Raw genomic sequence first — 14,743 nt, 5'->3', positions numbered from 1 at the left:
GGCAGCAGGCAGGCAGGCAGGCAGGCAGGCAGGCAACAGACAGGCAGGCAGCAGGAAGGCAGGCAGGCATGGGCAGGCAGGCAGGTATAGGCAGCAGGCAGGCAGGCAGCAGGAAGGCAGGCATGGGCAGGCAGGCAGGCAGGCAACAGGTAGGCAGGCAGGCATGGGCAGGCAGGCAGGCATGGGCAGGCAGGCAGGCATGGGCAGGCAGGCAGGCAGCGGGCAGGCAGGCAGGTATAGGCAGCAGGCAGGCAGGCAGGCATGGGCAGGAGAAGGAGCTGAGATTTACACGTAATTCACAAACAGGAGGCAGAGTGAGACTGGGCCTAACACAGGCTTTTGGAAATCTCAAAACCCACCCCACAATGACACGGTTCCTTATACTGCTTTTTAACTGTTTTTTCAATGCTTCTCGAACGCTGCACGGTACTCCAAGGTTAGCAGTATATAGAGACAGTTTTTACAGAGGATTGAAAGAACCCCTGGATCTCTGAAGGTCCACTCTCATCCACCACAAGCCAGTGGCAATTGGTCTTGGGATTTGGCAGCTAAGGATCTGAGGGGAAAAAAATCATAAAAGCTAAGCTAAAGATATGACCCAGCACCAACCAAAGAACATACACAGTCTGGACCTAGGCCTCCCCGCACATATGTAGCAGATATGCAGCTGAGTCTTCATGTGGGTCCCAAACAACTGGAGTAAGGGCTATCCCAAAAGCTGTTGACTGTCCATGGGATATGTTCTTATAGCCAGGCTGACTTGTCTGGCCTCAGTGGGAGAGGACGCACCTAACCTCTCAGAGACCTGATGTGGCAGGATGGTGGGGGATACCCAGGGAGGTCCCCACACGCTTAGAGGAGAAAGGGAGAGGAGAGGGGGGAAGGATTGTGGGAAGGGTGACCAGGAGTGGGGCATTGGATGGATTTAAATTTTAAAAGAAAGATATGTCTCAGCTGGTAGTGTTTGCCTAACACACTGGGTGCAACCACCTGGACTGGGCACGCTGATGCACATCCACAGCCACAGCACTTGGGTATGACTACAGGAAGATGAGGAGTTCCAAGTCATCTTCAAACTACACAGAAAACTCTAAGTCCAAGGCCGGCTTGGGACATATGACACTCTATCAACACCCACATAACCACTACAGTTCAAGAGAACATGAAAGTACTGCCTGTCTTAGTCATTTTATTGAAAGAGCAACTTTCAGTACAGATGCACAGATGGCAAACATCGCCTCCCCCAGATCTCCTTAGTCCACAGGCTCATGGTTCTCAATGAGCCATCTAACCCCTTGTCCCTGGGGCACTGCCATGGGATACCTCCTATTTTCCTGGGTTCCAGTCCCTAATGATTATGAAATAGAATGCAGCAGCAGGAGGGCTTGAACCATAGACACAGGATGTTGTAAAAATAGGACTCTGAGTTTCTAACATCATCACACAAACATCCATACCAACTTAAAATAGGAGATTGTTTCTGCTTCCTTACTCTAAAAGGAGGCACAGTAATAAACAGAGAGTTCATTGTGTGGAAGATGCTTTATGATTCTTGAATGTGTGGATGAATGCCGCTCCTTGCCCCTTCCTCCAGCCTCACAGGCCCAATTCATCTCTGGCTCTTCTGGCTTTACTGGATCCTTAACATAATAGGGATTCAGATGTTGTTTAAATACGGATAACTTTGAAATCATTTCATACTGCTATTTTATGCTATTTTACTTTATTGATAGCCCTGAAAATGGGTTATTGCACACCCCTTTCAGACCACACTCAAGACAGGTCAGAAACAATCATACAGTGACCATGTACTAGCAAAGCCATAAATAGTTAGGCATATATTTTAAATTAGCTTTCCTTAATCTGAATAGACCTTTGTAACCTTGAAACTTCATCATCATATAAAGAATATTTTAGAATATTTTAAACCAAGTTTGAATCACATACATAGGATGTTATTTTAAAAAAGGAACTTTGAATATCTAACATCATCACACAAAAATCCATACCAACTTAAACTATGAGATTGTTTTGCTTTCTTAGTCTAAAGGAGACACAGTAATAAACAGAGTTCATTGGGACTAAGGTGTTTTTAAATTAGTGCTACGGACAGACACCCAGTGACTGACTTCCTCCAACCAGGAAGTTCCTCACTTCCCCCAAATGGCATCATATGAATCCATCCACAGATCATAGATGAAGTCAAAGCTCTTATGATCTAATCAGCTCTAGAAGAACCCTCCGACACACCTCCAGCTGTCTGTGCCCCACCAATTCCCTAGGGCTTTCAATGCCCAATCACGCTTATCATCAGAACCAACACACACCCCAGCCCCCAGCAATGTTGTCTCTCCTTTATTCCAGAAGGAATGAAAGGTATGTTCATACTCCTGTTCAGGACAGCATGGTGCACCTAAGTTGAAATAAGCCCCTAAGCTACATGTCTATCAATAGATGGCGGGACAAGCAAAAGGTAGGCAAGCATCCAAAGGACCATTGTCCATTTGTTTAAAAAGGCCGAGAACTGTGCCTCCAGGGAGTAAGTGTGGAGCACGCTATGACCAGATGATGGCCTCTGAAGCCTCAAGACCCTCGCAGGCCTGCCAGGCACAGTACAGTAAAGGATAGGGGGGCAGGAAGTGCTGCTTGCATGCATGCTTTACATCTGGATCTGGGTCTGGGACTGTGGCCATGTTGTGTATTTTAACGTGTGCATCTGGAAGGGTATTATGTGGGTTACAGGGATCATATGTACACATGAGGATGAGGGGATTTTTATTCCCCCTGTCCTGAAGGTAAAGCTAATCCTCCTTGGAGTGGCCACCAGCACTTCTCCCTATGCTACACTAAAGGCCTCTAGACCTCTTCTGAAGCTCCAGCATTACCCCCCAGTCTGTCCTAGACAACTAGGCCTGAATACAATGCAGCATGGGTTCTAGTACGCACACGAGGTTTCCTAGGCTGGGAGTGGGACTGACTTCAGGCAGGTAATGATTATTGAAGATACCAAGGCTTGGCATATGTATGAACCCATGACCTCCTCTCAGTAACTCCCAGAGGTAGGCTTCAATAGCCACAGGGCTCCCTCTGTCCCCCTTCAAGAAGGTTGGCTCTGGACAGTCCTGCTTCTCTAAGTGGGTTCAGAGAAAGATAACCAGGTGCATAGGTCACAGAAACACATGGCACACCATCTTCTAGGCAGGATTATAAGCTGCCCAAAGCTCTCCTCCAGCGTGAAATGTCATCACACACATAGGGACGGTGCGTGCCCCACACTCTGCTGTGCCTATAAGTCCCCAGGGTGAGAGCTTCAGGAGAAGTCAGAGCTGCATGACCAGCCCACAAGTTTTTCACTGCCTCCACAGACGCAACTCAGTAAGTCCTTAACCAACTGCCCTCTGAGCCCATGGGGTGGGCACTGCCAACCTTACTACCTGCCTCCATGTGTCCTCGACGCAGGAGAAGGAGAAGCAGAGATTCAACTCCCGAGGGCAAATCCAGAGGAGAACAAAGACCTTGTTCCGGGACCATCTGAGCACACAGAATTCCCACTACTGAACACTGGGTCAGGCTGACCTGGTGCTTTTCCCTCCTTGAGGAGGTCCTGGGCTGGCTCTGGGTCTCTTACCTTTGTGTGTACACCTCTACCTGGGTTGGAGGGGACTAAGGAGACATCTCAGATAGTCCTATCCATCTCTCCCATTCCCACACCCCATATATGTTCAGCTTGAGCTTGGACATCCTTCCATACCCAGTTCCATGCCCCTCTACCCAAAGTCACAGACCTCAACCTCTGCTTGTGAATTCAAGGACTTACACAACTCTACACACAACTCTCTTAAAGGAGAAAAATGGGCTTCTTCTTCTTCTTCTTCTTCTTCTTCTTCTTCTTCTTCTTCTTCTTCTTCTTCTTCTTCATCTTCTCCTCCTTCTTCTCCTTCTTCTCCTCCTTCTCCTCCCTCTTCCTCTTCCTCTTCCTCTTCCTCTTCCTCTTCCTCTTCCTCTTCCTCTTCCTCTTCCTCTTCCTCTTCCTCTTCTTCTTCTTCTTCTNTCTTCTTCTTCTTCTTCTTCTTCTTCTTCTTCTTCTTTTGTAAAAACAAAACAAAACAAACAAAACAAAAAACAAAAACAAAAAAAAAGCTGCTACCCTTAAAGGTGTATTTTCTAAGACTCTCTATGGACAGCCCAGGGCCCTAGGCCTCTTCTGTCTGCCCTGGGGCCATCTGCCCTTGATCACCTGGGAAGAACTTCTGATCTACATGGGAAGATATGCCCATTAATTCTTCACTGAGCTGTCGCCCTTCCACCTCCTCTGCTCTCTTTTTCATTTAGGTTCCAGATCTGATTCCGACCTCACAGTACTCCGGCAAGTCCTAGAGGCTGAAGTTTGGCAAACCTACAAAGTTCCCCCAAGATCATATCCAGGTACCAGTAACCATATCTGTATTTATATGACTAATTCCATTATGTTTCTGTTTGTAAAATGAAGCTCAGAAATTGACCTTCATTACAGGTCACATGGGTTCTGGTGACATGGCTTTTTGTTAAACGGGGCAGTTTCTCTTGCGTTGAATTATTGTTGATGGGAGTGGAGTAGAACCCAGACAGCCTGCTATGTATGAGAGCTGGCTCTGCCAAAGTTCCTGCTCATGGACTTTAAACATATTCTTTAACCCTTCCGCCCTATGATGTTCTCATCAAGAAGTGGAGAACTGTGTAGCTCTGCAGCTGGGACTGGGACAGGAAGGCAAAGTATGTTCTTTATACATCAGGGAAGCACAGACCAGGAAGACATGACCAGCCCTGAGAGGCATCACTGGGTCTTTCAATATTGAGGCTATAGAAAGTGCCTGGCCCAGGTTGGGCACACAGCACAGGAATAGGAAACTGTGGTTGCGTTTACACATGTCATTCACTGGCTAGTGGAAGTTGTCAAGGCTCTGACTCTGGGCTGTGTTCCTCTCTCTGTCCTGCAGGATGACAACACCCTTTTTCTCCCATGGACTCCTCCTGCTAGTAGGCTTGTGCTGTCTGCTTCTCATAACCAAGACTAAACATGAAAAACTCTATGAAGACCCAAGCATTGATCCCTTCCAGTGCCGGAAGGTGGCTCTCACCATCTGCAATATCTCCATCTCCTTGTTCAAAAAGACGGCCCAACTGTCAGCAAATGGAAATATTTTATTCTCCCCTATTAGAGTCATTGCTGCCATTTCAATGCTGTCCCTGGGAGCCAATGGCAATTTAAGCAAACACATCCTGGAGACCCTAAGGTTCAACAAAACAGGCTTGCCTGAAGCGGAGATCCACAAGTGTTTCCAGTATCTGCTCCATTCTGTCCACCAGCCTGAAGAGCCATCATCACTAGAAAGTGGCAGCAGCGTGTTCATCCACCAGGACCTGACATCAGTAGACAAATTCGTGAAAGGAGTCAAGGACCTATACCATTCTGACATGATCTCCATAAACTTTACAGACAGCAGTCAAGCCAAGACAGAGATCAACAATTACGTGATGGAAAAAAGCAAGAAGGGAATAGAGAACATTGTTAAGAATCTGGAGAGTAACACGTTCCTGACTGTGGTGAACTACATTATCTGGAATGGTAAGGGTATGTCACTTGGCTGAGCTGGCTCCAGGGGATTTATCCAAATAGATGCTCACATTCCAATGTTCTGTCTCCTTGGAATCCCAAAATGTAGGAAGGTAGGATGCATGCATGTATCTTCTCCAGTTGTTCACCATTAAATAGCACAACAATTTCCAGCAGTCAATACATTTGGAAAAAAAATTTAATACAAAATAACCCCTAGGCTGGGCTTGATGGATCATTCTATATACACATGCTCTTTTGAAATCTGTATGAGTGAAACAAGAGAATATGTAGTATTTTCTAAAAACAAATGATAGCTCAGTATACATAGGGCAGTTTCCATAGGATATGAAACAGTAAGAACTGTAGAGAGGGTCAGCTTTGGAGTCTGAAGACACTGGCTTCAAATGTGGCCTCCATCATTCATTTCCTGTCTACACTGAACAAGCCATTTTATCTGTTTGCGGTATGACTGTCCATTTCCCAAAGGCAGCCCATGGCTCCGAGGTAATGAAAGCATCAGTGAGGTTGCACAGTGCTTGGAACTCAGTGGAACACATACACTTGATCAACTAAACTTGACCCCAAGCAGGACCAGGTCCTGCTTGGAACTGGTAAGGTTGGGAGCAGCTGTTCCCCAAGGAGTCTACAGCCTGGGTAAGAATTCAAGGCTGAGGGCTGTACCTCTTCACCAGAGCTCCTTTTCCCCTGGCCAAAGTCCTGCCAGGCACAGCACTCAGACCACAGCTTCATTCCCTTCCCATGATCCCTTCTTTTCCAATGAGAACATGGGGTCAGGGGCTCTGAGGGGGTCCTACTCATTCTGATGACCTCAATGATAGGTTCCCAAGGCACCTACCTACTCAGATGACCAAAATGCTCATCATCTTATACAGCAGCAGGAAGGCTGCCCAGGCATAGGCACTGCATCTGTGGGCTCAGGAAAGGACTCGAGGCACCCTAAAGGTTTGCCTTGAATATAGACTAAACCATTGTCAACAAAGGACAAGGAGCCTCCAAAACAAAGGGGTACACCTGTGACTTCGGGACCTCTGGTCATTTGCGTTTTTTATCACTTAGCATCTCCAGAGGAACCATTTAATAAACATAGCATATTTTTTATTTAACATTTAAATAAAATAAAAATATTTAATATTAAAATAAAATATTAAACCTTTTTCCAAGGTACTTTACCTTTGGAATCTACCAGAATATGCCCAGATTCTACACACATTCCCAGTTCAAGTGACTCTCACAAAGCTCTTGTGCCATGTTATATCCATTCCTATTCTATTTTTTAGCTCATGATACTGGGGCTCCAAGAGGAGGCTCCGGGCTCCTTTCTTCTGATAGACTCATACAGACCCAGGCCCACCCCTGTCTGACAGCCTTCTTTATCCTCTCCAGCCAAACTCGTCAGCGACTTTGGCTGCCTGTCCGTCAAAGTGAAGGACTACCACTTAGGATACGGCATGACGATCAAGGTACCGATGATCCATAAGGTGGACATGCATTACTTGTTCCGAGTCGAGGATCTGTCTAGCACAGTGCTGATGCTTACTCTGCTCACAGGCAACTTCGCAACCTACTTCATCATACCTGATCCAGGGAAGATGCAGAAGGTCGAACAGAGTCTGACCTACCCACACTTCCGCCGGATGAGACGACAACTATTGATAAGGTGATCCCTCCCCCCATTCTGTCCCAGGAACTACCCAGAGGCACCCAACCTCTGATCATTAAATAACAAAGGCCCTGGAAGACTGGCCAGTAGCTGGGGCCACAGCCACTTTGAGCTTCCAAGCAGACTCTGCTCATTTCAGTAATGCAGGCCAGGTTCACTGACAGAAGCAGTGCTCAATATAAAGAGGTAAACATGTGATCCCTTGGAGGGATCACACCCCATATGGACATACTCCATTCCAGAGATGCAGAGGCCAGCACAGGGGCCACAGTTGTAGTGTATATTATGGCTGAGCCAGGAAGATGAAGATGACTCTCAGGCCCTGGCCACATTAAAGTTTAGAGGTCAAAAGTGTTTTGGCCACAGAGAAGGAAACTATATGGAAAACCTCAGGAAAGAGAGCCCAGGGCATGACTATAAGAGACTCAATTTATCTGATGCTCTTGCATGGGTTTATTGGGTTCCTAGAGCCATGCTCCACAAATCAGTGCTTCTGGTGCTCTGTAAACAAGCCAGGCCCTTGCTACCTGTTGCATGACACAGGCTACATGAAACACAGGGACACTCGGGCAGGCCCGAGTGAACTATAGACCCTCAGCAGTGAGCAGTTGTACTCAACTGCTCTGACTCCACTCTCTCAAGAGTTAGGTCTTGGGAGAAGAATGTCTGGCTGAATAAGAGGGGTGGCCAAACACTGCAGGAACACGACTCCATGTGAACACCCTGAGTCTGCCTGAAGGGCTTCTCTGAGGAGATGGCATTTTAGGGACAACCAGGACAAAGATATTGATTCTTCCAGACTAAAGAAAAGCTTCCCTTTCTACACACCAGGATGGTTGATTTAGAGATACCAGAACTATCATTGTCTGAGACCCACGACTTGGAGTCAGTGATGAGTCTATTAGGAATCACCTACGTTTTCAACGGTGGCACCAACAGCTCTGACATGAATGACACACTTCAGAAGTCCTTCAAGGTAAGGTCACCTCACAGTGACAGTCCTGTGTCTGTTGGAGTCAAATAGGGTAAAGAAAAGTGCAGCTCAGATATGAGGCTAAGGGTAGCTAGCAGAAAGGACACAGACCAAGGCACAACTGAGCTCCTTCAGAGGGACCTTTGGGATTTATCTGGAGGATGGGGGTCAGAGGTCAAAGCCACAACAGGCAGATTTTTGTGCTTCAGATAATAAAAGTAGCTCTCCTGAATGTCCTTCCTGAACCTACGTCTCACAGTTGCCCAGGCAAATTGAGACCTTGGGGTTCAATTTGCCTATATTTATACAGTGAGGATTGGGCTCACTGACCTAAGACATTATCCTAGAATATTTTTCTCTTGTGGCATTTAGAGCAACTCAGGCATCCAAAGTTTTACTGAGTTTTCCAAACACACCACTGGTTCAGAGAAATCAAAGGTAGTTCAGGGAGGGCACCCTTGGTGTCTGGACATTCGAGGTCATCTTCAGAAACCCTATCCCCAAAGAGTTCACCGCTACACACTGGAAAGGGGACCCTTGTGCCAAGGACGTGAAATACAAATGCCCCCCCCCACACACACACACACTGTAACGCTGTGAAATGTATCTAAGGCTATGAGAGATTGGGTCAGGAAAGGAACATGAAAAGGGAATCAGTCAAAGCAGGCAACGGTTAGAGGGGGAAGCAGGAGGGGCTTTGGGTCACCACCATGGAGCAGGCTGAGAGCTGGCCAGTACCATAAAGGATGGACACAGCCGTTGGAGGGTCTTCCTCTGTAAGTTCACATGTGATCTTGCCCTAGGCCAGAGTAGGTGTTGCCTGCCTCTGACATGCTTCTGCTTCTCTTCCTTCAGGTGCTAAGTAAGGCCGTGTTGACCATCGATGCAAAGGGGGCAAAGCCTGGGACAAACCCATGCTTTAAAAAGGACAGATCGACTGATATGGGTCGGATTCAGCTCAACAGACCTTTCCTGATCTTCATCCAGGATCAAGCGAATGATGTCCCCCTCTTTATAGGCAGAGTGGTAAATCCCCAAAACTAACTGCTCTTGGGAATCAGCCCCTCTCCTGAGAGCCATGTCCCTTTCTGGGTAACATTAAACATGGGGTCGTTTCACCCATGCCTGAGTGCAAGCAGCAAATCCCTCTCCTTGTGGTGTCTGTGTCTTCCTCTGTCCCCTGAGGTATGTGGAGTCTCCAGGTCACATTGCATCGCAGTGTCTCCTGCATCTGTGTTAAGGAGATCCCCATGATGTCCCAGTTCCAGCACTAAAGGGAGGGGACCGTGTCCCCTTCGGGTTGTACTGTGTCATCTCACTGAGCCTGGCCTCTCTTATCTTACCAGAATTTTCCTGAGAATGAATGGCTGGAGGAAATAGTTGGTAGAACTCTTTCTTCTCAGGACTGGAGCAGGACACCAGCCTCTGTCACTGTCATTCCTTCCCTGCCAGAAGGGACTCACACGAATCCTCCAATGAACAGAGAGGTCTCTGGGTGATTTCCCTCAGGCTTCTCCTACCATCAGGCCATCTGGGCACAAAGCCACTTACTCGCTGACCGTGAAGCCATGCTGTATGAATGGCTCTGAAAAGTCATAAGGATAGATACCTACATGAGAAGGACACCTTTCCTTTCCCTAGATCCCCCTGAGATCTTCCTGAAGTCAATATGCACCTGCCCCTACCCCATCTCCAGGCTCTCAACGTAGTATTGCAGGGATAAATATAAATCTAGTGCCTCATAGTAGATCTCAGGATTCATCCTTGTCAACAGGGCCAGGCAGTCTACCCTATCCTCCTCAACCTTTGTTATGCCCAGGTCTTGGGAACCCCATAATAACTCTAGGAATTTCTAGTCCAATGTAATATAACAAAAGAGCTTTTATTCGAGTCAGATCAGAAGCAAAAACCTTTCCTACTGCGCAGGTTAGGAATGTGATGCTCGCTGCTCCAGTTCAGGGGCTTGGAGTATGCATAAGCAGGGATCCTTGGGCTTTGGGATTATGTAACAGGGGAGGTGACAAGAAGAAGCCATCCTTCAAACCTGATATCGTTTGTTCAAACAGTACAGAACTGTGAAGCTGGGAGGGGCCTCTTCTGACCTCTGACCTGGGAAGTAACTTCATTGAGTTATCAGGAACTAGTGTGGTTTTACAAACTTGCCAGAGCTGTCTGGGGACACTTAACTGCCCTTCTCTCGTGGCCCAAGAGTGGGGCACTTATCTTTTCAAGGATGTTTGATCCTTGTTTCTCTCAAGGACAGGAGCCATCTGCACTGTAGAGATATTAGTTATCAAGGAGAATGCCAGCCTCGGTGACACAGAGGCTGGGATATATTGCCTTTTGTCTGTCCCCAAAGCCGGTATCTGCTGCTCCCCCAGTGGGGAGGGATGTTGGGGGTCCATTGGGGGAAGGGAGCACCACCATGAGAAGGGGAATTGCAATATTCTGGCGCCAGGCTGGGCCCTCTCTGTTTGCCCTGTCTGAAAGGCTGTAGGCATCTATGCTGGGAGAAGGGGGAAGGGGAGAGGAGTGGTGGGAGAGGGCAGAGGCTGGTTTCCAGCATCTCTTCACCTTCAGCCTGTTAACTGCCTGCAGCAGCCAGAATCCCCTTCCCAGGAAATGCACCCACTGCCCAGAACACTTCTGCACTGTGGGAGTGCTGCCTGCTTCATCTGAAGATTTCCCCCATACCCCACCCCAATCTTAACTCCCTGAATAAATTTGGACAGAAAGCACTGGCTTGAATCATAAGATTGTTACATTTTAGATTTAAAAAAAAAGTCATAGTTGTGTGATTTGCCAGGACTCAGTAATCAACACACACCAAGTATTTCTCTAAAAGCCACACTTCTCTTTATACTAATGACCTAGTCCCTCTGCCCTTCCCCAGCTCCATCAAAGTTGAGACCATCCTAATGGCTGCACTGACTAGGACTGAAGGGTGTCAGGACCTGGGTTCTAAATGAGACTGATACACACTAGATGTATGGCCTCTGTGAAATCATCACACTCAGGGCCTCTGTATTCTTCTTGGGGGTGATAAAGTCTATTTTGATTTGGTATGGGTTTTTTTCCATCTGCCATTGTGAGGGATGGTGTCCTTCTGTTGAGACTATTCACTGGGAGTCAGACACACACACACACACACACAAACACACACACACATACACACACACACACCCAAAGAGGTACTGGAGAACAATCTTTCCCTGAATGTCCATAGTAGCACTTCACAGATCTGATGAGAAATGAGGCACCATTCTCTTTGTTAGTAAACTGAAGCCAAGCAAGCCAAATTGAGCTGTCACTTGCCAGTGGTTATGGGGCTGCTCATCTGGACCTAAGGAGAAGCTGGTGGTTAGGGTTCTATGGTGGGCTAAAGTTTGGCCCTTGTCCAAACTTTATGTCATTATGGGCATTGTTTCAAAACGTCTCATCCTGGAACACGCTGGCCTTGAAGAGCTTAGAACACCATGCTTCCCTGATCCTCACAGCTGTCACTGGGAGCCAGGAATAAATCATGGTCTTCGACATTCGACATCTGACAGTACAGAGCAAGGTCACTGGGTGGCAGCTGGCATTGTTTGAACAGCTTTTTCTTCTGTGCCAGAACTAGGGCTCTGGGGAGAAAGTCGGTGTGTCCCCTGTTGTGTTTGTGTGACCTCGGATGAGAGAGGTCTCCACGTTGGGGTGTATGTGCATGTGTGTTCCTAGAGGCATATCTGTATGTGCTGTATGTGTGTGTGTGTGTGTGCGTGCATGCACATGTGCAAGTGTTTCTGTCACTGTCAGTCTTTGGGCATACGTATATCTGTGACAGAGAGCGTGCATCTGTCCGGGGGAGGGGGTGATACCTGGTGCAGATAGTGGCCTTTACTCTCTCCACCCTCGAGGCAAAACTCCCCTTCCCTGGCATGGACACCGCCCTCAAGTCTTTTCCTCGGGCATACCAAGGACCCCTTCTGTCGCATTAGGCACTTGACCTATCTCTTTTCTGTTTCCAAACACACAGACTACAGGACACCTGTGCCAGGTCCATGTGTGAGACCTCCCAGGGCAGGAGTGGAAGCACACACAGTGACTGTAGGCCCTGAGCTCTTTCTGAGGACACCAGGGCTCAGGCGCAGTCATAGGCCTGTGATGTTCGTGAACTTCTTGCCCCAATCTCAGCTGTTCCTTGAGGTGGACTCAGGTAGCCACAGAACTCTTGCCCTTCCCTGATTCCAAAACCTCTAGCCGCTTCTACTACACCAAACCCAGAGAACAGCCAGGCCTCAGGCCACAGCAGCACATGGCCAGGCTCACAAGCTGCCTTAGGCTCTCTTCTACCAACAGTCCCCTGGGCACATAGGCACTGGATGCTCCTTTTCTCACTCAATCTGACATTCCCCAGAGCTATAGCACAAGGGACAGTTGGTGCCGCACATCCCACCCACGTGTCTTCTGCTGGCCTTGGAAATCCTGATTAGTATGTCTTTCACCAGCCTCCTCCTCAGCCCACAGGGGGGAGGAGGGTAGTTACCAGCCACCCACCTAGTTCAGCACACTTTGTACAAGAGGGACTCCAAGGCACCCAGCTTCAGTTGTGACAGAGCCAAAGAAGGAACATAACCTTTGTCTGAGCTCTCAGCACATAGTGGGCTTACAGTTAAGTGCTGGACATGCTGACCTAGTGACCTGCTCCAACTTACAGCACCCTCCCAGATCTAGCTGACCCTGGGCCTCCTGCTCCCTGGAGCAGGTAACCTGGCTGCCCCTCTGCTCTCGGTTGGCAGAGGGTCTGGGGCACACAGGGTACCTGCTTGTCTTGTGCTTGCCTTACCTGTCTCCTGATCAATACCTCTGGAATCTAAGCCCAGTCACATACCCACACTTTGACTGGGATTGAATGAGCCCTAACCCATCCATCAGTTCTGGCTGAAAAAAAAAACACAGTTCGCACCGGGCATGGTGGCACACACCTTTAAACTTGGGAGGCAGAGGCAGGTGGATTTCTGAGTTCGAGGTCAGCCTGGTCTACAGAGTGAGTGCCAGGACAGCCAGGACTACACAGAGAAACCCTGTCTCGAAAAACCAAAAGAAAAAAATAAAAAATAAAAAATAATAATAAAATAAAATAAAAATAAAAAATAAAAACAAAACCAAAAACAAAACACACAGTTCCCAAAACTGCTCCTGGAAACAGTCCAAGATCCTCTCACTCCTTTGCTTTCTGGGCTCATCCTCCTGTCCCAGGGACCCTTTGATCTCCTGCTGGGAACTCCAAAAAAGGGGAGCAGGTGTGTTCATTAACTCCTCAGATAACCTGGCTGCCCCTCTGCCCCCCTCTTCCCTTCTTCTTATCTGGGTCCATGACCCCATCCTTCACCTTTGGTGCTTTCCTGGTTCCCTGGCCTGTTTGTACTGCTGTGTATCTCACCCCACCTTAGATAGTTCCAGAGTATCAGACATGAAAGGCAGCCATGGCAGAAGGAGCCATCTGAAGGTGATCTGGGACACATAACAGAGTCTTTAGAGATACACTGGAGCCAGACAGTCAGAGAAGACACTGGCAGTGCCAGAGTAAGATCAGAGAACTAAACAAGAAGGCTGGCAAGGGAGCAGCTCAAGAAGAGACACAGTCAGCTCAGGCGGTAAGGACTAACCTTCAGGGCAGACACGGAAACACAGCAAATAAAAATGTAGAGCAGAACCAAGCAGACATAGCCTTTCTGAATAAGACTATCCCCAGAAATCATCAAAAGAATTGCTGTGTGGTTTTACAAAGCATGAACAGTATATGGGGGCTAGTGCCATTCAGCTCTTCATGACAGAAGAGCCATCATGCATATTTATGTGCCAAACATCACAGCTCCTGACAGAGGCTGAATAGAGTGGATGGACTGATGGATCTTCCCCTCTGTCATCATAGTAGAACAGCAAGCAATCAACATCCAGCAATCAGGTAGATGACCAGTAGGGGAACTAGATCCAGAAGCCATCTAGAACATTCTACCAACAGCATCGCACACACTGTTCACCAGTGCCTATGGACCTGCTCCCCAAGGTGGTGGACACCAGGAACCTGGAATGGGGCCATGAGGGGGAAACAGAGGCTTTAAGGGCGAGAAGGGGTTAAAGCACACGGATGGTATGAGAGAGAACTGAGAAATACTGGAGGAGTCAGAAAAGGAGGAAGAAGAGCAGTTGGGTAGAATGTCAACCAAGACATGACAGGTATGACAGTGCCTCAAGGAGACCTACTACATTGTAGGTTACTATAAAATAGTATATTACATCTCACAGTCAAATATGTGAAACTCAAATATAAATAAAGAAAAATGAAATGCCATAGACAAACACAGCAGACTGAACAACTTGTTAACAGGGATAACCATTGTCTTAAAGATTTCTTTCAAACCTGTTTATCAGGAAACAATAAGCTTTGAGTAGAAAACCCAGAAAATGACAGATAGAAGAAAGCAAACTTTAAAGAAGAAAGAAAAGAGAG

At 47.6% G+C, this 14,743-nt stretch overlaps 1 protein-coding gene across 2 annotated transcripts; it reads left to right on the top strand.

Annotated features, from left to right (window-relative positions):
* Positions 1-3,236: 3,236 nt before the first annotated feature.
* Positions 3,237-10,987, top strand: LOC110324788 (alpha-1-antitrypsin 1-6). Of its 2 annotated transcripts, XM_021202484.1 has the most exons (6): positions 3,237-3,375; positions 4,333-4,425; positions 4,977-5,605; positions 7,001-7,274; positions 8,109-8,253; positions 9,106-9,393. In XM_021202484.1, exons 3-6 carry the CDS (start codon positions 4,978-4,980, stop codon positions 9,292-9,294), a joined length of 1,236 nt encoding a protein of 411 aa, XP_021058143.1. In that variant the 5' UTR covers positions 3,237-3,375; positions 4,333-4,425; position 4,977; the 3' UTR covers positions 9,295-9,393. The 2 variants fall into 2 exon arrangements, with proteins under 2 accessions (XP_021058143.1, XP_021058144.1); XM_021202485.1 differs by lacking the exon at positions 3,237-3,375 and having other exon boundaries at positions 4,335-4,425; positions 7,166-7,274; positions 9,106-10,987.
* Positions 10,988-14,743: the final 3,756 nt, after the last annotated feature.

Source organism: Mus pahari, chromosome 7 (assembly GCF_900095145.1).
Source record: "Mus pahari chromosome 7, PAHARI_EIJ_v1.1, whole genome shotgun sequence".
NCBI lineage: Eukaryota > Metazoa > Chordata > Mammalia > Rodentia > Muridae > Mus > Mus pahari.
This window is presented reverse-complemented; position numbering and strand designations above follow the sequence as displayed.